Source organism: Diplotaxodon limnothrissa, linkage group LG8, assembly GCF_057381915.1.
Source record: "Diplotaxodon limnothrissa isolate DT_005_m linkage group LG8, D_limnothrissa_male_GT1.1, whole genome shotgun sequence".
NCBI lineage: Eukaryota > Metazoa > Chordata > Actinopteri > Cichliformes > Cichlidae > Diplotaxodon > Diplotaxodon limnothrissa.
Window position 1 is genome coordinate 27,446,742 of NC_140603.1, and position 26,709 is coordinate 27,473,450.

At 41.4% G+C, this 26,709-nt stretch overlaps 1 protein-coding gene across 1 annotated transcript in view; it reads right to left on the bottom strand.

Moving 5' to 3' along the window:
* Positions 1 to 26,709, bottom strand: part of myo1d (myosin 1D) — a 132,954-nt gene that overhangs the window by 54,886 nt on the left and 51,359 nt on the right. Inside the window, exons 13-16 of the mRNA XM_085361587.1 lie at positions 18,309 to 18,383; positions 17,163 to 17,295; positions 16,306 to 16,472; positions 11,930 to 12,137 (exon numbers count right to left, since the gene is read on the bottom strand). Coding sequence (XP_085217713.1) covers positions 11,930 to 12,137; positions 16,306 to 16,472; positions 17,163 to 17,295; positions 18,309 to 18,383 — 583 coding nt within the window. The remainder of the gene's footprint in view (positions 1 to 11,929; positions 12,138 to 16,305; positions 16,473 to 17,162; positions 17,296 to 18,308; positions 18,384 to 26,709) is intronic.

Genomic DNA, 26,709 nt, shown 5'->3' on the forward strand with positions numbered 1-26,709 from the left:
AATATTATAGAAAATAAACAGTTTTTGCATTTCTAAAAAAAAAATAGGAGATCTTACTTTTGGGATTGCCCTCATATATCCAGGTTCCTCCAGGTTTTTCCTAAATGACTTTTTACTGACTGTATACTGGTTATATATTTAAAATAAACTAAAACAAACAAACAAACCTATGACTGACAGTAGTGTATATACTCTATACTCTGTCAAATGACAAATCAAACTGAACTATACTTTAAATCAGCATTGGTTTTCTTATAGTGTAGTACTACACAGTACAAAGAGACTCAGACAGCAGTGATGTTGCTTCACCAGAACCACAGGAACAAAACATTTTTAAATTGTGGAGCAGAAACAAGCAATTGTGTCAAAAATGTACCTGAAACCAATATTAATAATTTAATAACAATAAAGTAAAATGAAAAACAAGCAGGGAACTGTCAGAAAGAATAAGGAAAATAGCCCCCCCGCCTTTTCGTTCAGCAGACCTGCAGTTTCACTGCAGTTACTTTAAACCCTCCTGTATCAGAGACCACATCAGGGATCCTGCTGTACCCTCAGACAAACACTGACACGCGTTATCAATAATTTAAAACACTGTCCAAAGCTTCAACTTCGAATGACCTAAAATGGCCTTCATGTGAAGAAACAACTTCCAACATTTTGCCCTTTTATGGACTGCAGCAGGTTGCCTAGCTCATGAATCCATGATAAAAATGAACCGTAAACACGTGCAACCCACTGCACTTAAATATGAATCATGAGGTCTTCATAGCAGCATTAAATTCACTTAAATACCGCTATAGTAGCTAATATATAAGCACATATTTCAAAGTGTCAAGCACCATGTTTTTAAATTAATAATTTTGTTGTGACTCACCATTACAACTCATTAAATCTCTCATTTGTTATACATTTCTTACTGCAATGTTTAAACAGCCTTTATTCAGTCTAAAGAAGCTAAAATAAGGACCTGCCTGTAACCAAACATAGACTGAGTGGCTATTAGACACTCGAGAACATGAATAATAGATGTAAGTGGGGCCCCAGAGAACCATAACTCTAAACTCGGCCTCACTAAAATCGCCACCATATGTCTTCCTTTCGCTGTATTCCCTCCCTCTTATAGACACATACACAGGCATGCATGAAGCCTCTCAGTTTATTCCAGATTTAAGTGGCTACATTGTGTCTAAATAATCTTTCATCGCCAGTAATCCAGTGTCACAGACCTACAAATTTAAGGCAACACTGCAGACTGCACTGGAGGCTCTCTAGCAGATATCATCTGAGTGTAATGCGCAGTAATCATAGATATCATGAATATTTAATGGATTCAAAGTGTGGGGGAGGCCGGTGGCAAAGAAAAGGATTTGTTGCATTTGCATATTAAAACTGTGGAGGTGGTAGTTTTCACCTGATGAGACTAACAAATGCCAGAGAGGAAGATAAGTCATGCACTGCTGGACTGCAGCAGAATAATTAACCGCACCAGCTGAAAATTGTTTTATATCTAGTGAAACATTTTCACTTTTTAACTAAAGCATGTAGAGAATGGTCTAGCTTAGAGTGCTGACTTAACCACGTCATTACTTACAAAGTGGAAAGAGGGTAGTTATGAGCAGAAGCTGAATCACATTTGGATCAATGAGGGAAAGCTAGCATGTTATGTAATGACCACAGTGGCTTGATCACACTCTCTTTGTTAAAAAAAAAGGAGGGTTTAATTAGTATTTTTAATCCTCCAAAGTTTATGCAGTTGTACATTATGCCCATTAAGCTGAGATCAGCCGTAGTTAGCTAGAAAAAACGGAATAATCAGCTCCCCAGATGTTACTGTAAATGATGTATGTTCAAGTATACTGAGCTGGTTCCTGTCCACAGTAGATCTGATTCTTTATATGGCTGTGTTAATTATTAAAGTGTAGCTTTGATAAATGCCATGCCCCATATCAAAGCTATTCTTAGTCCAAACTATTGTGATGCAAAGTTTGTAGGTTTTATGTATCTGCTGTTGAAATTCAAATTTCCATCCACAGATGTCGTTAAAGAGAAACACAACATCGTCTTAAAGCTGCAAAACTGGATTACTTTTCCAAAACAGCTCAAGAAAATTGACACTTGTGTTACATAAATGTCAGACGATAAGAGCAAACAGTTTTCCTCTAATGCTGTGTCATTTTACGGCTTAAAACCGTATCCTCTGTTTTCTCCATGCTGCACTGTCTTTAATACATAATGCATGAGAGTGAGAAAAGGAGGGCAGCTACATAGTCATCACTAATCGACCCCTGAGAGGACTCGCCCACGTGCTCGGGGTGACGGTGGTGGGAGGAATGAATGGGCTTCAGTGACGGCGGCTTCCTCGCGTCTCTGTGAATGAGGTTAACAGTTGCTTTCGTCTGAATTCTGAAGGGGCTCAGAGTGTTACGGTGAATTAGGCAAAGTTTCAGGAGTGGGCACTGGGTCAGACATTACTGTCAAAACGTCCCTGGTGTGAATGCAAACCAAACTATGTGCATTTAAATCAGAATTACCACCTGACGACAATATCTTACCCTCTTTATATAATGTTTATTTCTTCACCAACAAGAGGCTAGAAAACGGCTTTTCATGTTGAAACTCATTTTTCATGGATGTCAGGATTGGCTCATTTCCACTTCAGTTGTGTGCTGCTTTTTGACTATTGCAAAGATTTAATTTGAACAAAAGCAATTATTAATTCATTTACAACTTTTGTTAGAACTACATTTGCTTGTACTGGTTTGTCTTTATGTGAGATGAGGTTTGCCTTGTCGTGCATAGCAAAACTGAAAAATAAATACTGAATAGCTACACAGTATCCTCCGCTGTAATTATGTTTAGACTTTATAATAGCAGTCAACAGCTTAAAACATCATCTTTATATTCTTTGTTTACTGTCATCTGTAGCTGCTGTATGGCAAGACTTCTTATTTATGTTGTAATCTATTAGTGCATGATTATAATTACAGTTCAACATTATATTAAATACTAATTCACTCTAGATAACATTAGTCAAGAGAATTCTGTTGTTACCATCTGCAATAATTCATTTATTGCATTATGGCTCTGTTCCAGGACCATCGACCTAGTCTATGGAAAGGGGCAATGAGGGATTTATGGTGCCATGGGTTTGCAACCTACATAGATGTTTGTGTGCAGTTGGCTGAAATGTGTGTCGAAACAGGAAAGGAAAGAGTGCACAGTTCACCATGTAGAAGGAAGAGCTTAGTCAGACCTATAAGTGGAGACTTAACATCGTTTTTAACACTTTAGCTCTTTGTATAAAACTTAGATTTTCTCTGCAGCTAGCTGGAGCAACAGTAGCACAGGAGTAGCTCACAGACAGACTGTTTATTTGGTCTACTAAACTGTCACCCTGGTGACAGAAAACAGCCACAACCACCTTCAAAGCCATGCATAGGCTCTCCACACGCCTTATTTAAGCCCCAAGGTTGTGAAAACAACAGAAGTGGGCCATTACTGTCGCTATTCTCCTCCACCTCTTGAGTTGTGTAACCTGTGTCACTAGAGCCACAACCAGATTAAAGGCATGAGTGTATGATTGTGTTGTTTCTTTAACCTCCATTTTAATGATCTATCAAATCAGATGCTCACTGATAAAAGGAGATGTTAGAACAGTTTAAAAAGATGAGACTTTCTAAATGACCAGTGCAGTTGGTATACTGAGCTCTTAAGGCGGACAGCATGAAAAGGATCATATGCAGGTGGGTTGTAAAGTGGCTTGCAGATTAAATGGCGACTCTGGGCAGACTAAATGTTGTGTGCAGTGCAAGATTTTCCAGTTGTATGTGTTGAAGGAGTACACTCAGTATGTTTTTCCCCCATTTTATTTCTTTTTATGCACACCAAAGCCAAAGTAGATCCATGCTCTGATGAATTAAATTCACTGTGTGTTAATATTTACAAGGAGACTTCTATAGCATTATATTTATTTATTTTTTTTCCCTTCTATATAACAGCTGCTTCTTGAATATGCTACTTTATATGTTTCGATTATGTTTGTCTCATTCTCTGGATGTTTTATGAACCTGTTTTTAGAACTGCTAAATCTTTGTTTTTAAAAAAAAGAAAGAAATACACAACAGACCTCATTCATTAGCAGTGTGATGTGCTCTTCCTGCTGCTTCCCTTTCTGTCTTGTCTATGTCACATTGTGATATCTGACACCCCACACAGTCCCGGCCCATATGTGCTCACATCATACACTAAGTAACAAAGCAAAAGGTGGCCAAATTAGAGCTTCGGTGTAAGCCGAGTTGAGATGTTGCCTGCCTCATATCCACATGGTGCACAGGCCTACGCCAGATCAACAGCTGTGTTTATCTAAGCTACAAGTCACTAATTACATTGTAAAATACTGGGGTTGGAGGTGAAAGGCAAAGCAAGAGAAATAAAATGTAATAACTAACCAAGAATCAGACAAAAGGCATTACCATCTCCTCACTGGGGCCTCATTAAAGTGCATGGCAGGTAAACAGATCTGAAAGTTACGATGAGGCCATCTAGCTACCTGTACATGCACAAACACACCCCCTAAACACATTTTCTGCCCCTTAAACAGTGTAGCAGGCTGGCTGCAATGATTGTGGCAGTCTGATGAAGATGACACTCTGGGGATTGTGGATAAATCAGGCCAATAACAAGGCCCCTGACGGTCTGCCCCCTTACTCTCCCGGCCAATAAAGCCATCTGATCATCCTTTCCAAGGCTCTGCTTTCACCACGCTTTGGAGGTTTGGATTTACGAGCTCATCAAAGCCAGATTGGGGATCTTTGGTTGCAACAAAGTGGGACAGAAAGCTGGGGTTTTATTTGAGGGGTTGACTTTATGGAAATGAAGGCTGAGTAAAAGCATTTACAAATCACATGTGCAAGGGCGACCGGTGAGAGCAGGAAGGCTGCTGTTGAAATGTTTAGTAGAACACAGACAGGGCACATTATTAGCTGGCAATACTGAATGTCTTTAATCTGAAAGTATTCTGTAGTGCCAATAAAAGGCCTACTAACGGAATTGGACTGCAGCGTTGGCAATCTAAAAGGTCTAATTCAAAGCAGGAAAAAAAAACAACCATTCCTCTTGTTGTCACCTAAACACAAAGCGTGACAAAATTCCGACATGGAAAGACAGATAGGCCGGTGCGCCACACTTCACTGCACTGACGAATGCCTGAGTTTCCACATCCTCCGGGGATATTGAGCTGGTTTTCCAGTGACATGCTCGATACGCATGTTGGGTTGGAGGGGGAGGGGTGAAATCAAGAGTGTGTGACAGAATTTAGTGAAGCTTCAAACATGCACTGTCCAGAGGCTGTCACGGGAAAACATTAGGCTGAAGCTCAGGTCAGCAGCAATTATCATAAATCAATAGAGTGCTCGAGTGAGCAGCTCACTGCTCAGTAAAGATCAACGGCACAATCCAGACACCGATTCCTCATTCTTTCAATCCAGAACATGCTGTCATTTTAAATTTTACCTCTGGCTAATGTACACTAATGATGTGAAACAAATGTTTTCAAACTCAGTTTAAACATTACAATCTCACTGAGAGAGACAGGACTGAAGAGTACATTGAATATCTCTGCAAAGCTGATGCATCATTCAGATGGACTGGAGGATTATTGCCAACGGACAGCAGTATGAGCTCAAAGGAACACACATTAGTCAAACATGTCTGAAGGACACGCAATAAAACCAGCTAATTGATTCATTTACTGAAACCACAAGGTGCTCAAAGCTAATCTACAGAGCATTAATGCAGATCTCATACAAATGAAAATTTTATCAAATTTCTAACCGACAATGGAACCAAAAAACAAAAAAGAAATATCAAAATATATTCACACTTTCTGACTCTCCTGATTTTCTGAACTATCCAAAACTTTTACATTTACTTCAAAAATAGTCCAGAAATCTTATGTTTTTCTTTCACGTTTTATTTTTAGTAGTGGAAGGTTTGACATCTTTTGTCTTATCCAGTATGTAACATTTAGCCTATTCAGTAGTTTGTTTTTCACCCAAACAATGTCATTTGTGTTGAAACTGAAGATCATTAACATCAGTTCTCTGTTAATTATAACAATTAAATTCAATCAAAACAAAAATAAAAAAAAATAACAACCTCGAGACACTTTATAAGGTAAAGACCCTACAATAATAGAAGGAAAACCACAACAATCAGAGAACCCCTATGGGTGAGCAATTTGCGTCAGTGGGAAGGAAAAACTTCCTTTTAACAGGAATAAACCTCTGGCAGCATTAGGCTCGGGGAGTGGTAGCCATCTCCCACGACCGGATGGGGATAAGGGCAGGAAGACAGGATAAAGACACGCTGTAAAAGAGAGCCAGAAATTAATAAAAACTAATAATTCAGACTGGTGTATAAACACAGGGTGTGAAAAGACGGGAAGAAGAAATACTCAGTGCATCATGGGACGCCTCCAGTCGCCTAGACCTATTGCAGTGTAAGGTCTGTGTAAGTGAAGGTCTCCTGATCCAGCCCTAACCACAACTATAAGTATAATTGTGTCCTTCTGGTTAAAAACAATTCAAACCAGCTTTTGGTCTAGCTGAAGTTTTTCACTTTATGGAGGTGATCTCAGTCTGCTTCCAAACCAACTCTAAACCACCAAGTGGTTTGTTTATGTTAAGAATGTGATCCTGCCTTGATTCGACAAAGTGTACACGACAAGTCTGAGCTAAGCACCTTTCCGTGGCCACATATGCTTTGCATTCTGGGATGCAGCAGACTCCCATAGGAGTGCAGATCTCCCAGATAAATAATAAATGGCAGGAGTAAATTTTCCATTGTATACACTAGTCCAGAACACAGCACCTATCTATGCAGACATTAAGCATGTGGTTTGTATTGTATTTTGCACAACTCTGTTGCTTGTGAAGCTCGCACACAAGAATTTCACTCACATGTGCTGTACCAATGTACCTGCACATGTGATGTGACAATAAAAGTGATTTGATTTGATTTGATTTGTAGGCAGGGACACATTTTGGTTTGCTTTAACTTTTTCCCTGAGAAAAGAAACCGAATCACAGGAAAAAGCTACAAATTTACAAATTTGCCAACTGATTTGGACCACATTAAACTATAGTGTGAAGAACCCTTTAGCGTGTTAGTCTGAGACACACATGCACTATTTCAAACCTGTTTCCTGGGTGACTAAATATGTACAACAACCAATTATTAATAATCATGAAAAAAAATCAAAGTATCCCTGTGTTTCTTTCAAGTTCTCGTGGCAGGATATAAATGAAAACAGTCCATACTGCACCTTTAATTGGCAGTTATTTTGAAATTCGATCACTTTCAATCTCTGAAAATGTGATTTTGTGTTTGATTTGTTCAGATACTTGTGTCAGATTTTCCCTCATTAGCCTCTTAAATTCTTTCCACTATCAAGGACCTGTGGTTTGTAATTTGCCATGTTTTAAAGGCGACAACGACAACAAGGCTACAGGGTGGCCATGTCTGTCGCATCTCTAATTTATAACATTTTCAATTTCATTCAAGTGAAATTAAATTAGTGAGAATTAGTGAGGATACAGCCAAGTGGAAAATGAATCTGTCTGTGAGCCACACTTCAGTTGCCATGGAGAAAGTTTTCACATTATCCAAAAGCATTGTGGGCTGTAAGATATTTATAGGCTACAATCAATCTCACAGCCTTGAATTTTATCCATTTATTTTTTAAATCTGGCATTTCTTTAAAAGTCAGCTTCATAGTTTAAGGAGGTTTAAAGATCAGAAACTTAGGTACTAAATAATGAATAACATGGAAGTTTGAGAATATGATATACTACAATATAAAATAAAGACTTTTTTGCCATATAACCAGTGTCATATAAAAAAAGACACATGAAGAGTTTCATCATTACAGGTTTCTCTGAGAACAAAGGAGGCACATTTCTTTCAAACCCAGCGGTGGGATTGTTACAAAAAAGTTAAACTTTCCTTTGATCAGTTACAGACAGCTGCACTGAGTTTTGTGGAGGTGATAGCTTTCGATGATAACTAAAACACTTTGCAGGTTCAGATAGGATCAAAGGATTACAGATCATGTAGCTGCTGATGTCTAGAAGAAGACAGATCAGTTCTGGGCAGTTAAACAGAGAGGAGGCAGTGTTAGCCTTGCACTAAGTAGCCCACTATTCACAAGAGGGCTATAAAGGAGGGCTCTCCATGTCAGAGTCTTCCCCAAAAAGACTTAAATTATTGCTGCACTTCTTATTGCCTGAAGACACGACTCACCCAACGGGAAACAGTACAAAATAATAAAATAAAGCTCTTTATCCTTTAAAGATATTTTCATTTAGCTCCTGCCCAGACAAGCCCCCTGTGGCTGCGCTGTTAAAGCTGACTGCCCAAGACATAACGCTCGCCACGTCTGATAAACCCACTGCTATGGAGAGTATGTAAAGCTTTGGAAAGCAATTAAGGCGGAAGCTCAGAATACACGAGAGGGGGGTGTCTCTTTTCTCGTCATTGTCCCTGCTCTGACAAACGCTGACAGGTACTGTGATGTGGATGGCTGAGCTTGAATTTATGAAATATTCATTTTAACAGAGTGAAGGTGGGGGTGGCCTATGTATAATTTATAACATCTGTATTTATGTTGAGATGTCATGTGCTTTTTTTTTTGGGAATCTTCATGCTTTCATTTCTCAAAGTGGTAAAAATCAGATTGCTTTCAATGTGGCAGGCTTCAGTGTTGTCAGTGCAGGACTGCACAGACATGGATGCAGAGCAATCACTGGTATTGCGCTCAGTAGCACAACACAAGCAGGAAGATGAGGCGAGTGTGAGCACGTGAATACAGGGGCTGAAGGGTAGAGGATTAAATGAAGCAGTAGAGGACTTCTTGCCCCTCCCCCTGCACCAGTCCATTCCTCTAGCTACACCAGGTTTATTGTACATTATGGTAATTTAAAGGAATAAAGCAACAGCACAGACACAGAAAATACAATGATCTCCCGATTCCGACCAGCAGCATCGGCACTATGAGCGGCCACTCAACCTGTGTTTAGGAGACTGTGCAGATTCACAGATTGTAGGGGGATTTTTTTGTTGTTTGATGGAGCAAACTGAGTGGTTTTATAATAAATCCACAGAGCAAACGGAGAAACAAGAAGTGTGTCTGAGCCGCAGTCATACAATGACAGCCCTGGCACTGTGGTCTCGACTGGCATAAGGCAGTCTGGTGTGCCAGGTGCTGATAAGGGGATTGCTTGGCACAGCAGATCATACTCCGTCTGGGATGTTTGTTTGAGTAACAGCGTGGTACATACAGGAGTCAATTCTGCTGTCACACCACTATTTGATTTTGTGTGTCACTGCATGCATATCGCATGAGCGAATGGGCATGCGACTGTGTGTTAAGCGCAAACTGCACGCCTAGCTTTAATGCTGACAGAAGGCAAGATTAAATACCCCTCTTCCACCTCAGCAATGCTGTGATGTTTGCTTAGGTGGGGAAGCTTCAAATCCTCTGGGCTTTCCCTTCATTATCAAAGCCTGCTTATCCTGTGAGATACAAGATAAGATTCTCCTGAGGGAGCGGTTGAGCCAACACCCGTCCTGCGAGCTTGTGGGAAAAGCCTGCAAAGGGTCAAACGGATCGATAAGGTCAGCCAATCAATCCTGTACAAAAGTTAATATGGCTTGGATAACCCTTTCATGTCTGAGAGGTTGGAGAGAATGTTTGAGAAAGGTAGGGATGAAAGCAACATGGTGCAAAGGAATCTGCCCACGCGAAGGTAATGTAATGACAGGCTGGGAAAAAGCGCGTGAGTGCCAATCACATGACTCCAAATGTAGGCTATAGTCTGTAAGATGTGTGTAGAGTGTGTACACACTGCACGCCCACAAACTGCTGACAGACTGACAGTATTGCCGTTTGGCTGTCAATCAAAAGAAGCATTTTGAAGCATCCGGGCGATTTGCATTTCGTGTCCTCAATTTGATACGCAGAAAGAGCCACAGTCCACATTCTCAGACTCATGTCTTTATCTATCAAAGTAAATGAAAAAAATAACAAGTTGTACTCTGCACGCTAAGCCGACACGTGTCAGCGAATGCGACGTAATCACAACAAGACACTGACATTCTCGCCTGAAGGAGGTGTCATCAAACCGCTGACGCATGAATGCAGAGAAATACACACCAGCAATCAATATTCATAACAGATCATTTGCAGCATATATAGCTGGAAGAAAAAGCAATAAATACTGATTTCATGTGTTTCTTTTGTCCCATCAACAGTCTAAAATCTGAAGTTATTTAACTGTAATTGTACAAACCAGAGAAAAGGCGTCGCATTTGAGAAGCTGGAACATGCATTTGGCGTTAGCTTGACAAATGACAAATTATTGCTGTTAATCAACAATATATTAGTCAACTAATTGATACAGCAGCAGGAGGCAAAGCTTGCAGGCGAGCCAAAACAGGAAGCGCAGAAAAGAAATGAAAATAAAAATAAATAAATAAACAATTGGTTCAGTTTTTTTCATTTCAGTTCACTTTTCATTTCAATTAACACACATGTAAAACTGTGAAATGTTTAAATGTGTGACACGGAAGAAGGTAAACATACAAAAGAATCCAAATCACTTGATCAAGAAATATTGAAGAACAGTTAACTCATTCTTGCTATGTGTTTACGTCTCCCAGTATCAGATGCTTGATCCACAGACTGTATAAAAAATGAACACAACCTTTTAGCATTTGAAAAGTCAAGTGAAATCAATGCACAGTGCTTTAAATGTGCATTCTTTTTCATGACCAGCAGTGAGTCACATGAGTCCATATGAGGTTATAGTCTCAACTGACTATACGATAAAGATGGGTAGCTTTGGGGCGTGACTACCTGCTCCTTTGATGCCTGGTTTATAAAAACAAAGATGGCGATGGCTAAAACGCTGACCATGAGCCCTCAATATGGCTACTTGCATCGTTCATGTACAGTCTGAATTATTCCCAATATGTAAGGAAAGTCTAAGCTTAGTCCAAGCCAATCTTAACATCTAGCTGAACAATCTAGGTACAACTAATTCACTTCATATTTACAGTCCACTGACACCTGCAGAGACCTCACAGTTAAAGCAGGTGTGATTAACTTCAAAGCCTGCAAAGCAAAAACATCAAAGACATGGCTCAATTACATGAGGACACATCTGCATTATGGTGGTGCTTTTAATTTAACACAAAGAACATCTCTGTTATTGCCCCAAAACCCAGACTCACCTTTAATTCTAAATTAGAGATCTACTTATCTTATCTGGTAACTGTGCGAGAGTTGCGTGGGTGAAAACTCAGACAAAAAAGAGAAGCGGCAGAAAGATATTCACCCTAAGAGATAGAGAATAATGCTAATAGTACAAGATTATATCAGGTCCAAAAATACCTCGGCGCTTGTATAACTTGGAGTACAGGCTGAGCTTTTCTAGTCTCACAAGTTATTCATATGCAGAACAAAAGCTGGTGAATATCAATGAGAGCATGACTTGGGTCTGGAAACAAGAAGAACCTCATGATCTTGTTTCAAGGGCCGTAATCAGATAATAGCTGTTGATGACTGGAAATCGGAGGTATTTACAATAACAGATGTTTGCAATTAGGAACCCTTTTGCTGTCAATGAATACCATAAAAGGATATTTTTTTGCATGAATTCAGGACAAGTTTTAGAGGATGTAAAAGGACGACTAAAAGAGAAGGAAAATATAAAATCAGTGACAACAGGGGGGCTTTTCATTAGTTTGGCAGCACTAAATCACCAATAAATTTCCCATGATATCAGTGTAATACTGACACATCTGATTTACATTTCAAGCTGACATATCTGATTCATCATCTACTGAGATTCAGTCAGACTCTTACTTTCTGGAGGAAGAGGACGATTCTCTGAACCATTTCAGCTCGCTGCTCCTCCAGGCTGAAGAGCGTCCGCGGCGTGCGGATGAAGACCTTTGTTTTGCCGTAGGCCACGTCGTGGTCGAACCCACAGCCCTGCAAGAGCCTCTTGACTGCATCTTTGTCTGATGGCAAGTCGTGGTTTGGCCAGGTAAACTCGGAGATCATCTTATATCTGGAGGAAGGACAAAGTGTTTGCATGAAGAAATGTGCACTGTGTGTCAGCAGATTTATGACTTTAAATTTAGATCATTGTGGGAGGAATTAAATAGGATCTGGATAATTCTATATATATATTTCACTTTGCTGAGGACTTCTTTCTGTCCTAATGAATCTCCCATCAGCCCCAGCTGTACATTGCATTTGTTTACGATGCCAATATGTCAAATCAAGATGGTACTTTATACCTGCTAAACATCAACATATTAGCAATGCTATAGTTAAATTCAGAGAACATTTTCTAGATATATTTTCAGCATCAGATTACATAGATATAACAAGTCCTGGGTTCAAAAACAAACAGTTAAACTCCTTCTAATCTTCTCTATACTTCTTCATCGACACTCTCAAAGCAAACGTCGCATCATCATCTTCTGTTACTTCCTATTTAATTGCAGACTTTAGGGGTGGTTGCCGGAGTTCAGGATGCCATCACTGCTGCCAGATCAAATCAACAGTTTTCAAAACTTTGCCACGTAACAGCTGCGATCTGAGTCATTTCACAGCTGATCCACTGGTAAGGCTGTGATATAATGCCATCACCGAGGAGGACTGGAGTAATGGAGTTGGATGCCTTGTTAGCATGTTATGCAAAAGTCTCATTATTTAATCCTCAATCCAGCAGGATTTCTAGGAGGGCAGTGGGTGAATGTGACAGCTGGGGAATAAGGGTGAGGCACAAGTATGTGTACTATTTTGGAGTGTTAGTTAATACACTGTACACTGTGTAAGTATGGGATTGATCGCATTATGTTCCATTAGAACAAAACAATCTTACAATTATTATATCTTCTATCAGCAGTGATCAGTTCCCAATAAGTGATATTTGACTTGTATTTTTAATTAAAAAAAAGAACGTGAAGCTTAAAATGTCAGAGGACGAGTGCTATCGGAGGACTCTAAGAATCCACATCTGTCCTGTAACAGTCTTTAAAGTTTAACCCTGAGCTTTTGTTCTGCTTTGGCCTCATTACAGAAATGTAATGAGGCCAAAGCAGAACATTCTTATGAACGCTGCTGCGTGCAAGACTTTAAACTGTCGAGATTATGGATCTCTTTGATTGCAGATTTGTATTATTAATTTAGCATCCAGTGAAATGTTAATATGCCCATTGTTAATATGTTGATAAGTTCTAAGACCCCAAGTAATGTCTCTGGATATCTCTTTTGTGTTGAAACACAAACAGATTAAAAGAACAGCACACATGAAAAGCCAGAATCAGCTGGTTTTGCAGCCTGTTGTCAAAAACTAGCTCTAGATATAAAACAGGCAAATTTAGCAGATGTTTTGGTCAACGGGTGAAAGAAATGCACTATACATCACTACTTGCAGTACATGCATACGTCATACTGTTGTATACAGCCTATACTACCCGCCTGTCACAGGATAGTTAACAGCAGCGCAGAGTCAACAGAACAAACAAGAACTAAACAAGCTCTTGTGAGTTACCCAAGTCCCACTGGGGGCATCATGATGGACTGCACCAATAAAACAATGCACTGCAGCACCGTGACAGTCAGACACAGGTAATGCACAGAGAATCCAATTACATTTAAAAATAAAGACCCCTGCCTTGCAGACTAAATGGTGTCCCTCTGAAACTCCCCAGGTGTCTGTGTCATGTTAAAATAACCACAGAGAACAAAATATACTTGAAGGATAAAAAGTAAAGGTATGCAGGATCCTTAATTTACTGTTATTGGATGATTATTATTAGTGGAAGCAGCAAGTCTATGTCAGAATCAGCTAAGGTGATTTTCTATTCTGTCTGGTTTTATTACTATGTGCATATTAGTATTGTACAGCACTTTGGTCTACCAGGTGTGTTTTTAAAGTGCTATATAAATAAATAAATGATGATGATGATATTCTGCCTTACATGTAGCAGTAGGTAATAAGTTTCTTAAAGCTCTGTTTGAATGCACTAAACGTACTGGAATGTACTAAGTCTTTAAATTCAATCTTTTAACTTTTATTATTTATAATAGTTATGGTAACATTATGTTTTTTTTTCTTGCTAATAACTTTTGTTTCATGTTTCATGATCAAAAAAGTGTTTTAATGAACGATTTTCAACTTGGTCAAATATGTTAGATTTCTTGACTAAATTCCTGTATTGATTTAAGCCTCAGAGGCCAGTTATTGCACCTCCAGTTGCAAGCAATTTAGAACTAATTAGAATGTAAACAGGTTTGCAACATGTCGAAGCTTTTGCCTATGAATAAACCATGAGTTTTTAACACAGGTCACTGACTAGTACTTGCTGTTTGTTTGTTATTGTGCCACATTAAAACTGGGTAATTCTTCAACAAATTAAGATGCCCTATCAGCATCCCTCTTCAGTAATTATAATCAAATGTGGGTGTTTTAGAATTGCTTTTAATCAAAAGGACAAAACATTACGCTAAATTACTGTTTAAAAAAAGAAGACACTGGAGGGATTATTTTGGAATAGCTGCTAGAGATGCAGCTGATTAGTTGATTGGATGCTGATTAGGTTACACAACACAATATTTACACCCCACATTCAAGAATTTTTGTGCAATATCCTTGATGCCTGATCGACGCACAGCTTCAGGGGTTCAATAACATTTTAATAATAGTGTTTCAGGTGAGGGAAGCTCAGTCTCTTATTGCACAAACATTTTAAAGCTAATCTGAGAAGAAAATGTTTTTAAAAAAATGAATCATGCACCACAAACCTTCAATCTACCATACTTTCATCTAGCATGAAAAATACATCAAACTATGATTTATAATTGTGGTCATTTTTCTCAATGGTCTTGCTTAATTGACTGAACCAAATTAATTTACTGCTCACTGAGGAAAAAAAACTTCAACGTGCAATTAGATCAGGACCACTTGATCTTTAATTAAATGATTTGGTCTGTTGTTGTTCTAATGCGTTGTTGACATGTGCTGCTGTTAGAAAGCAAGATTTGCTGCATTCACACTCAGCCCCTTGGGGACTAAAAGAATTAGGAATCCAACCAGTTTTAGATTTGTAAAAAAAAATAAATATGCGGAGCTACCCGCTGTGGCGAACCCTTGTGAATAAATGAGTAATTGAAAGTAGGTTATTTTTCTTCTACTTGGACAATACTCATGCTTCAAAGGCCTAAAATTTATATTCATGTGTGTGTTTATTTTGAAATATTGTATTAAATTTGTCACATTTGATTGTTTTCTTATGGATGTTGTGTAAATGTGCAACACACGCTTGGAAATACTGCGATGGTTTTGATTCCTTCTTATGCATACAAGTTGTAAACCATCTGGGATGCAGTGTTGGTAAGGTTAAGTGTTTCCCAGCACTGAATATTTGATGTCCCGTGGACATGGTCAGGACGGATGATTGAGTGGTGCTCTCCCTCTCCAACCGCCTGCAATATTGCAAAGAGTCAACCATCTGCATGTAGGAATGTCTGCTCAAACTGACCCCAGCATTTTGGCTATGTGAAAAAATTTCTGTATGTTACAGAAACGGTTCACAGAAATGTGTTTATGAGGACATTTAGGGCAAAGAAATAGGCTCCAAATTCATGCAGCTGCTCATTTTACACCAACAACTGTCACTTTAAAGAAGACTGTGGAGTCTTAAAAGTAGCCTCGGCCTCAGCTTTCAAAGGGGGTGAGGAAATGACAGAGTCTGTAAATACGTAACATCATGTTTACTCTGCCATGATAATACCCCAGGACACTCTCACGAAAGAGTCTAAATCTTAAGAGTTTGACTTCTGGGTGAATATTCATATGTGTGGGTGACACAGATTTATATGACTATTTTGTAGCTCATATTCAGGTAAATCTGATCTATTTAATACTTTTACAAGCCATAAATGTCAAAATATTGTTAAATTCAACTTCTCACATGCAAGAAATTGCTGCTTTTTTCCACACCGTTTGTATGGGCTAGTGTGATAGATAGAAAACAGTAAAAAATGGCACCTAACATTTTATAGGCAAAAAGATGAATCAAAAACATAAATGAAGGATCAATCGACATAGGTGGTTTCAGCCTTTTAAGTGGAAAGTAAAGCCCTTTAAAGTATCCATATATAATTCACTCAAACATCTTTAATCATAGGGCAGAGGTGCTTTGAAAGACTGTGTTTTGGCGCACCTTTGTAGGAAGCGAGGGTACGTCTGTCTGTTGGCGAATCCAGCGCGACGCACTCTGACGTTCTCCAGCAGCCCGAGGTATTCCACCTGATGACGGCAGCGCTCATGCTCAAAGAGCAGAGGGGACTTGACATCATTGGGCTTGATGCAGCGAACGTAGTAGGGTTCCTGTACAGAGCAACACAAGGTGGATTTACACACCAGCCAATGTTTTCTACTGTAGTTCAAACTGCAGTGGTGATATACAGTAACTATATGCTCTTCTGTAACAGACGTGTATTCGCACGGACACCAGGAACAGCAAATAAAGGGGGGCTGGGAAGTTGGTCTCGCACATTAGGGCTTCACCTCATGAATGCTGTTAGATATTATTCATATTTTTCAGGTATTTGCATGTGGGGAATAAAACGAATGCCCGTAACATTCTTTTGCATAACTTTCAGATATACTACTGACAAACAAAGCACAGTTTTGTGCAATGATTTCTTCCAAATTAAACCATATCTGGAAGATAACAGGAAGTAGTTTGGGCAAGTAGTTTTTATTAATATTTAGCATCTCTGATGAAGATGATTCCTTTAATACAATCTTTATTTGCCCCTAAACATGAACATTTTCTTTAAGTCTGGTCATTTACTTCATGTACTTGAGAGTAATATGTAAAGTAAGGTTGAACAGTTTAAAAAATAAAACTTGCAGTATTGCATATCAGCAAGTGTACACAGGTCGTGTCATTTAACAGGATTTGTAGTCAGAATCTTTCTCTTCACTTTAATTCCTTCTTAGGAACACGTATAGGGTTATAATCCACTGGCTCAATATGAATATTATCTGATGCAGCACTTATGAAAGGTTCACCTTGGAGGCGAGGTTCTCCACCAATGAGATCATTGAATTTTTGAAGAGTGTTGCAGCCGTCAGCGGTCGCTTGGTGACCTCTGTGATCCTCAGTTTGCCCTCAGGCCACATGGCCTTAAGTACTGAGTTGGAACTGGACAGAGAAAAAGTAAAGAGAAAAGATCAACATTTACAAGACTACTGAGCAAAAAGAGAAGCAGCAGAATTTAATATTCGTCCATGTTAAATGTGACATATGTGTAACATTTCAACAAGATTTTCTAATCAAATCCAAGCATGACATTTAATGAGACCTATTATGGTCAAGACTGCACTGCATCACTGGATGCTTGTGCATCCCTGTCCATATGCATGATAAATAAAACTAGATTGTTCAAATTTATATCCATATCTGTTAAGACTGATATAATACAATTATAGAAGACTGAGTTGTCCCTGAGTTGTCGTAATAGGACACAACCATCTATTGTCACAGTGAAGTAAAATGTTGACCTTCTGGGGGAAAAAGGGACATCACATCATCATCTTCTCTAATTTTGTGAATTTTTGTCATAATTAGCATCTGAATTCTTGGGTCATGGCTAAAAACATCTTTTTGTGTTCAGCCTTCTGGATGACCTTAACCTCTGATTACTTAAATCCAATCAATTCACCCTTGAATCCAAGAGCTGCTGTTTCTGTTTAGGAAATATCACATTCAAGTGAAGTACAGACGGACAGCATGAAATTATAATGCCTCCAGCAATGCTTGGGCCCAGCCTGGATGCATATTGGAGGCATTCTCATAAGGATAACAGCTCCATATGGCTACAACACTTAGCACATACTCTTCCAGCCAAAATTAACTGATCTGCTTTCAAAAATGTCATGATTCTGATTTGTGTTAAGAATACCATGAACATACATTAGACAGGTAAGCAATTAGTTGATCACATTTATATTCAGCACAAAAAAAGCTGAAGAGGACTGGTGAAGAAGAGGAGGAGGAGGATAAGAGCAAGCTGGGAGAGGATTCATTGCACTAGTCGTTCTTTTCAGAGAGCTGTCATGTAATCAGCGTGCTAGAAAGTGAAAGAGACACTTTGAAGAGTGTGTGTGGAGGTGATTGAAAATTGAAGCAGTGTGTATTACTGTGTGTTGTGTTACCTGTTGTACAGCAGTCTCTTGAAATCCTGGAACAGAGTGTCTTTGTTCTTATCAATAAAACCCACCACTGAGTACCTGTAGAAATACAGACAGAGGTAAATGCAAAGAGAAAGTCTTCAGATGGTCCAAAATGCAGCTGCTCGCCTGCTAACTGGTACCAAATGGAGAGAGCATATAACCCCAGTTTTAGCTTCTCTACATTGGCTTCCTCTCTCCTACAGGATCCAATTTAAACTTTTACTTTTTGCTTTTAAGCCACTTAACCCCTGAGCCACTTCTTACCTGTCTGAGCTCCTTTCTGTTTATGCTCCAGGAAAAACCATGAGGTCTAGCTCAAAATTAATGCTGTCCATCCCACGGACTTATCTCAAATCTCGTGGCAATAGAGCCTTCTCTGTGGCGGTCCCAGACTGGAATAGTCTTCCCCTAAATATTCTGCACAAACACTTGATCAATTTAAATCACTACTAAAGACACATTTTTAACACACTATGACCCAAACATTTTGGTCTTATTTAATAGTCTTAATTACTGTTTTAATTATTTTATTGTCCTATCATTGTTTTATATTGTTACTATTGTTTTACATTGTTTCTTTTTAATGGCATTTTTATATTGTTAAGCACTTTGTGCAGCATCGTCTGTCTTGTACTTTGCTATATAAATAAATTGGACTGACAGACTGATTGTATGGCATCAGCAGTGATGTGGACACTGTAGTCCTCTGTTGTGCTGAAAAGAGAGCTGACTGCGAAAGCAAAGCTGTCGATTTACCCGTCATTGTACACTTCTACCTATGGCCATGAGCTCTGAGAACTGATATTACTGATATTCCACCACATTGACAGGATCCAGGTGGTGTGGTTTAGGTATCTGACTATGATGCTTCTTGGTTGCTTTCTGGACGAGGGGTTCTGGGTAAGACCTAGGGCAGGGGTGGGCATCTCCAGGCCTCGAGGGCCGGTGTCCCTGCAGGTTTTATATGTGTCCTTGAACCAACACAGCTGATTTAAATGGCTAAATTAGCTCCTCAACATGTCCTGAAGTTCTCCAGAGGCCTGTGTGTTGACCCAAGGTGAGATCTAAAACCTGCAGGACACCGGCCCTTGAGGCCTGGAATTGCCCACCTCTGACCTTGCGTAACCCATGAAATGATGGAGACACTGGTTTGAGAACACCTCAGGGTCCTCCTGGATAAGCTGGAAGAAGTGGCTAAGAAGAGGGAGGGGCTTATGTGCCTGGACTGTTACCCCCATGAGCCAACCAAGATAAGGATGGGTGGATGGATGGATCTGTGAATGTCTGATTTAGACAGCATCAGTTAAACAGGGAGACCACAATGTGGCCTCCAGCTGCAGTCTAAGGTGTGGAAGAGCAGCTTTAACATCAGGTGCAGGGAGTGAATGTCACGTGAATTTCAACTTCAGCATCAGGTGAGAGCAAGTGGGAGCACACCCTGAAGCACAAGTGGAAGGTAAGCTTGTTCTTTTCACCACAGCAGGACTGTAGTGGGGTGTTAATCTGAGAAGAGTGAGCAGGTGGGCTTTTATACACTAATCGTCAATAATAACGGATACTGTAGGATCAGCACACTGACAGCAGCTGGGACACTTTACCTAATCCAGTTATCCCAGTAATCTCTGTCCAGTGTTTTAAAGTGGTCGGTTAAATTTTATTGTTGTTTTTCAAATGATAATAATTAGAGATGGACCGATCCGATATTACGTATCGATATCGGTCCGATACTGACCTAAATTACTGGATCGGATATCGGAGAAAAATAAAAAATGTAATCCGATCCATTAAATATCACGAAAGCACCTCACAAAACTTGCAACATGCCGTAACTCACCTCAGAACGTTAGCACGTCGGAGCAGTATGCATCACGTGATAGAGCGGCTGTGGCATGCAGGACCTGTGGTGGTCTGGATAGCATTTGGAGCTTCGCTAGCAACCCGGCATTTCATCTCCGACAAAGTTATCCCCGAGAGAAGTAAAGCAAGTGTGTAAGTCCATCTCTGAATGTTTGTAAAGCATTCCTGCGTTAAGCTTAACAAGCGATATATGGAGCGACTGCCTCTTCTCGCTGCTACTTCAATCATGAAACTGCTTAACGATCAGCTGATCGGCTTTTCTGTCGCGAGTCGTGTCTCTAGTTTGCTTTTGGCCCACTTTGCACCAGAAAGAGGAAACCAGCGGCTGAACAACAGCAGCACGTTTAAGCTTGATCAGCTGTTGTTAGAATGTATTTAATATTACTTTCTTTCTACTCGAGGATCTTTTTCTACGTAGCTGACGCTGGTAACTGTGCAGGGGCGCATCTAGCAAAGTTTAGCCAGGGGGGCCGATAGGGCATTAACAGGGAAAAGGGGGCACAAAGACATACTTTTTTCTTATTCTCATTTAAAATGTCTAGCTTTTAATAAATAATTATCTGACACCCAAAGTTTTAATTTGATGTAAAATGAATAGAAGTCAATTACTGTATATAGTGACTATTAAGTCTAATCTCCAAAAAGTTGATTCTGTTCATCTGGACGTAGCGTTTTGTGGGAGAAACGTTTCGTCACTCATCCAAGTGACTTCTTCAGTCTATTAAGTCTAATATATATATACCCTAGTAAGCTATAGTACTTTTTCCTTTGGGAAGGTACCATCTGTGCAGTCTGCAATTTTGTTGAAGAAAGATGTTGAATCTATTTAATATTTCTTGAAAAATAATTGATTTCTGTGCATTTTTTTCACACTGCATCAAATTAAGGTTGATTACGTCGATTAAGCATCATGAGGTGGAGCGTGAGGGGTGGTTCCCTATTTTTTATTTATTTATTTTTGTTGTTGCTGGGAGTTGGAACCCTATTAGTTAGGTTGCTTAATATTTATGCTAAGTACTCTTTAAAATACCAGAATAGGGAGGATGGTGTAGGTTTAAGTTTATTAGATTGATCAGTATTGCTGAACTATGAAATTTTTTTTTTTTTTTTGCATACAGGTATAACAGAATAGCTTTAGTGTAGTTGTTGTTTTAAACTTGAGTATGAACTTATACAAAATGCAGCAAGATATTTAAAAAACAGTTTTGTTGATTAAAAAACACTATATCGGATTCATATCGGTATCGGCAGATATCCAAATTTATGATATCGGTATCGGTATCGGACATAAAAAAGTGGTATCGTGCCATCTCTAATAATAATTTTCATGTGAAAACTGTCAGGCTAATATTCAGATCCACTTTTTTTAGTTAATCAACAAGAAAATAAATGAACCTTTTTTATAATCATTTTAAAAGCTTGTGGGAAGACACACCAACAGGTAGCTGTTAGTGGTGACAGCACTGAGGTTGTAAATGAATACAAATATTTAGAGACAGCGATCAAGGAAAATCTGTCATAGGATTCAAACATAAGTGCCATTTACAAGAAAGGAAACAGCAATTGTATCTCATCTGAAAGCTGCAACAGTTTGATTCAACTTGTATTTATATAGCACTAAATCCCAACAACATTTGCCACAAGGCACGTTATATTCTAAGGTAGTAATAGAAAACTCCAACAATCAGACGACTTTGAGCAGGCTCTTGGCAACAGTGGGAAGGAAAAACTCCCTTTTAAGAGAAAGAAACATCCGGCAATATCAGGCTCAGGGAGGGGGAGCCAAGAGCCGTGACTGGTTGGTGGTGAGGGGAGGAAGACAGGACAAAGACACGCTGTGGAAGAGAGCCAACAATAAACGCATGTCATCTATCAAAGACATCACATGTCTTTGATAGATACACACTGGCTCTTTTATTCTATGCACATGTGGAATGTACTCGCCTTCTGTTTTGCTTTTTTGCCTGGAATTTTTACTGTCTGTAGTTAATAAGAGCAAATTCAATAAAATTGCACGTCAGCAACAACGCAGTTTGGCATAGTCTTAACTGGTGGGAACGGGCAAAGGTTCAGGGTACCACAATTTCTCATGCTCAGAGATCTTTTATACCTTGTATCACTCTGTCAAACAAATCAGGTGATATCACGTATGTGTACATAGTTACGCCTTGGTTTTTCGAAATATTATTTTTATTCTTAATGTCTGTAGGGACTTCATTGGTTGTATTTATCTCATATAAAAAGGCAGAAATGGAACTTCTGAAAAGACAAAGATTACTACTACCACTTGCTTCAGGGAGGGCGTTATGTGACTGCATTAAAGAACACATCCTTAGCCATAACTGCATAAAAACTGTGACCGTTTCCTGAATCTAACAAACAGTTAAAAAATTTTTTACTTAATTTTGCTCAACCACAGAGCTGCACTGTGACATGAGTCTAATAAACAATAATAAATCATTTTAAGTAAATGCATGCTGTTACTGATGCAGCCACTACAAATATTACTCTGCCTCCTGCCTGGTGTAAGACGATCAGGGACCAATCAAGGCCGCCTGTCGAACCTGCTCCTCTGCCTCAGTCATCCCCCTGGGTGGCAGACACTTAGCCTTCACAAATGGGCTCAACATGCTTCCCTGAGAGCACTTTTTGGGAAGCTTAGCCTGTTTGGTTTATTCTTTTGAATGGCATCCAAGTAAGTACTCTGGGATTTGGGACTGGGAAATGGTGCTGTATTTTTATTTTTTTTGTGAGACATCATGTAATTAGGATGTCATTTAAATGTTTGAATCTGTCCACCAGTCTTCTTACACAACTGGAATGGGCAGAGTGATTGACTATAATGACAGTTTTCACCAATGACTTGGCACGTCACTGCCTTTCCAATCCAATTCCATGTGGATAAAACTATAAATTGATCACTTTGATTAAGATTAATCTTCATTTCAAAGGATGTCTTTGACGCTTTCAGTATGAATCAGTCAAACGGGGTATTTGGGCACTGAGAGCCAATTCTTCGACATCAGTAGCAGATGGTGTAAATGTTGAGGTGGACTAGCTAAAAAGATTCGGGGCCTGGTTTAGAGAGAGTTTTACATTTTTTTAAAGCATGACTATTATATCTGGAAAATAGTAAGTGAAAGCAATGTAAATGTGTTTTTAACATTAAGTTAACTGGAGAGACATCCCTACAGGAAGCTAACTGTTGAAAAGAAAAAAAGAAGATGGGTTATGAAACAACGATTTGGTTAAAATTCAGTTGCAAAGTGTGATTTATTGCCCTGAAAACTATTCAGATTCTTTTAAGAACCAAAACCTCCATCTGCTCCTGAAGTGGGCCAGAGTGCAAGGCTGTGGTTTGAGTCGCCAGCTCTGAGGCATGAATATGTAAAGCTGAGGAAAAGAGGATGAATCATCAGTAAAAGCTTTTCCTGAATAAATAAAAGTCTTAGATACTGTAACGATGGTTAAGTGTTATTGTACAGTGACATGTTGGTGATCTCTGCACACTGTTGTTGTTCCTTTAAGATTCATGTTTGGTTGTGGTGTACAGGAAGGGGTGGGTGGGACCTGGTTGTTCTGTGTGTGTGCCAGGCTGAAGAGAGGTGGAGTTGGAGAGCGCTTCCCCCTGAGTTAACAACCCGCTGGCTTATGTGCCAAATAAACGGACAAACTGAGACCCCAACCGTCTGGTTCTTGTGAACGTTACATTGGTGTCAGAAGTGAAGAAAGAAAAAAGAACCCCAGAACGCCCGACACCCTGTTGCTGGCGACGCTTGCCGTTACGAGACGAGGATGTTGCCGGGCAAGATTAAGAAGGAGACGGAGGAGAGGGAGGTTCGTCCGCGCTCGCCCGCCCATGGAGTGAGGGAAACGGCGCTGCGGCTGTCTGCCGAGGCTGGATTTTCTCCAGGTTTGACTAGGCTCGGGAACTGTTCGCACAGCGGCCGCGATTCCGGCGGGAAGGAGTCGACCTCGCTTGGCGCGCCGTCACGTGATGTAAACAAACATGGCGGCGCCCAGCAAGCTGCAGCGAATATAAAAACGCCTAAGTTCAGCGGCAAGACGCCATGGGAAGTGTTTATCGCACAGTTCGAGCTGTTAGCTGTTGCAGCTGGCTGGTCTGAGGAACATAAAGCTCTCCAACTGGCTTTGTGTCTGTGTGAGGATGCAGCTGCATGCCTGCTGCTGCTGACCGAGGAGCAGAGGGGAGATTATAATGCTCTGGTCGGAGCACTTCAGAGGCGCTTCGGGCAGTATAACCAACCAGTGCTGCTGAGGTCGGAGTTCCACAACAGACGCAGATTGCCAGGCGAGCCCCTCCGCATTTTGGCCCATGAAATCGAGTGCCTTTGCCGGAGGGCGTATGACAGCATGCCACCATCAGTGCAAGCGGAGTTAGCTCGGGACCAGTTCCTGCAGGCCCTGAGCCCTAAAGAGCTCCGTATGCAAACTCAGCTTGCTCGGCCAGCCACACTCAGTGCAGCCCTGGAGCTAGCGTTGGAGAGGGAGATGCTTGCAGGATCCTCTGGGGGCGCTGATGACGCACACGTGGTGAGGGCTGTGTCAGCACCTGTGGAACAGATGGAGACGCCAGCGGGCTTGTGCAGTTTGGTGCAGGCGGCTTCGCTGCAGTCGCCTTCCCCTCGGGCTGGCCCACACCGCCGACCACAGAGCTGCTGGGGATGTGGACAACCCGGACACCTCATCAGGCAGTGCCCCAAGCTTGCAGCGGTTCAGGGAAACGCCCACGGGCCCGTGTAGGCGGGAGTACACGGGCCTGGGAGAACGACATCCCCACACCACCGCCACCTCCACCCGGTGCGGCCATCGCTGTGGGCTGGACCCAGGTTGGCGGCTTTTGCCATGTTCCAGTGACGATCGCGGGGGTGTCCTGTACGGCCCTGCTGGACACGGGGTCCAATGCAACGCTGGTCCGACCCGATATTGTCCCAACCGGAGCTGCTGTGCAACCGACTAATGTGCAACTTAAGACTGTGACCGGTGATCTGGCCCCAATGAGAGGGAGGGGAGTGTTCCAGTTCAAGGTGGGGGACCTCGGTGTGTCTTATGCTGCCTGGGTGGCTGACGTGCAGGACGCCTGCATCCTTGGGCTGGATTTTTTACGAGCCATTGGCGGTGTACTGGACTTAGGCAAAGGCTTCCTCGTAACCCCTGATGGGAAGAAGGTGCCGCTTATTCCTCCCCCGGTCTGCACAGCATCTGCCGCGGCGTCCACCTCCACCGCAGAGACCGCTGCAGACCCGCCAGCAGAACAGCGAGCGGAGGAGGAGGAGGAGAGGCTCTTAGCAGTGAGGAGTATCTGGTCAAAGAACTGTGAGGGGCTGACTCCACAGCAGCAAGAGAGTCTATGGCAGGTACTAAAAGAGTTTAGTGACATTTTTGCCCTGAAAGAAAGTGATGTTGGCTTGACACACTTGGTAGAGCACGTCATTGAGACCGGGGATGCCCAGCCTATTAAAGTGCGCCCACGCCGCCTGCCCCTGGCTCATCAGGAGGCTGCGGACAGAGAGTTGTGTGAAATGATGAAGGCGGGCATCATAGAGCCATCTGATAGCCCGTGGGCCTCCGCGGTGGTGATGGTGCCTATGAAAAAAAAGTCCTAGGATGCGTTTCTGTGTGGACTACAGACCACTCAACAAAGTGACGAAGAAGGACTCTTACCCCCTTCCCAGGATTGATGAGTCTCTCGACTTAGTAGCCGGGTCCTCCTGGTTCTCCACCCTGGACCTGCGGAGTGGCTACTGGCAGGTGCCACTGTCCCCGGAATCCAGACCGAAGACAGCCTTCTGCACTAACAGGGGACTATGGCAGTTCAAAGTCCTGAGCTTTGGTCTTTGCAATGCTCCTGCGACCTTCGAGAGGCTTATGGACAGTGTGCTGGCTGGCGTCCCACGGCAACGGTGTCTGGTTTACCTGGATGACCTTCTAGTGCACGGGAGCTCCTTTGATGCTGCCCTGGATGCCCTGAGACAAGTGTTGGAGAGGGTGGCAGCTGCAGGCCTGAAGCTGCACCCCGACAAGTGCCACTTCATGAGGAGGGAGGTGGAGTTTCTGGGCCACAAGCTGGGTCGTGAGGGCATCAGCACGTTGGAGGAAAAAATTCACACCATTACCGAGTGGCCCACACCAGCAGACCAGAAACAGCTCAAAAGCTTCCTAGGACTGGCGTCTTATTACAGGAGGTTTGTGAAGGGCTTTTCCTCCATAGCCGCACCACTCTTCCACCTGCTGCAGAAGGACCGTGACTTCATCTGGACCCGGGACTGTCAGCAGGCATTCGACACCCTCCGCAGATCGCTGACAGAGTCTCCAGTCCTTGCCCCCCCTGACCCCGCCCTGCCTTTTGTCCTGGACACTGACGCAAGTAATGTGGGGCTGGGAGCGGTGTTGTCGCAGGTTGGGCCGGAAGGGGAGAAGGTGGTGGCGTACTTCAGCCGGGTCCTGAACAGGAGTGAGCGGCGCTACTGTGTCACACGACGAGAGCTGTTGGCTGTGGTGGCGG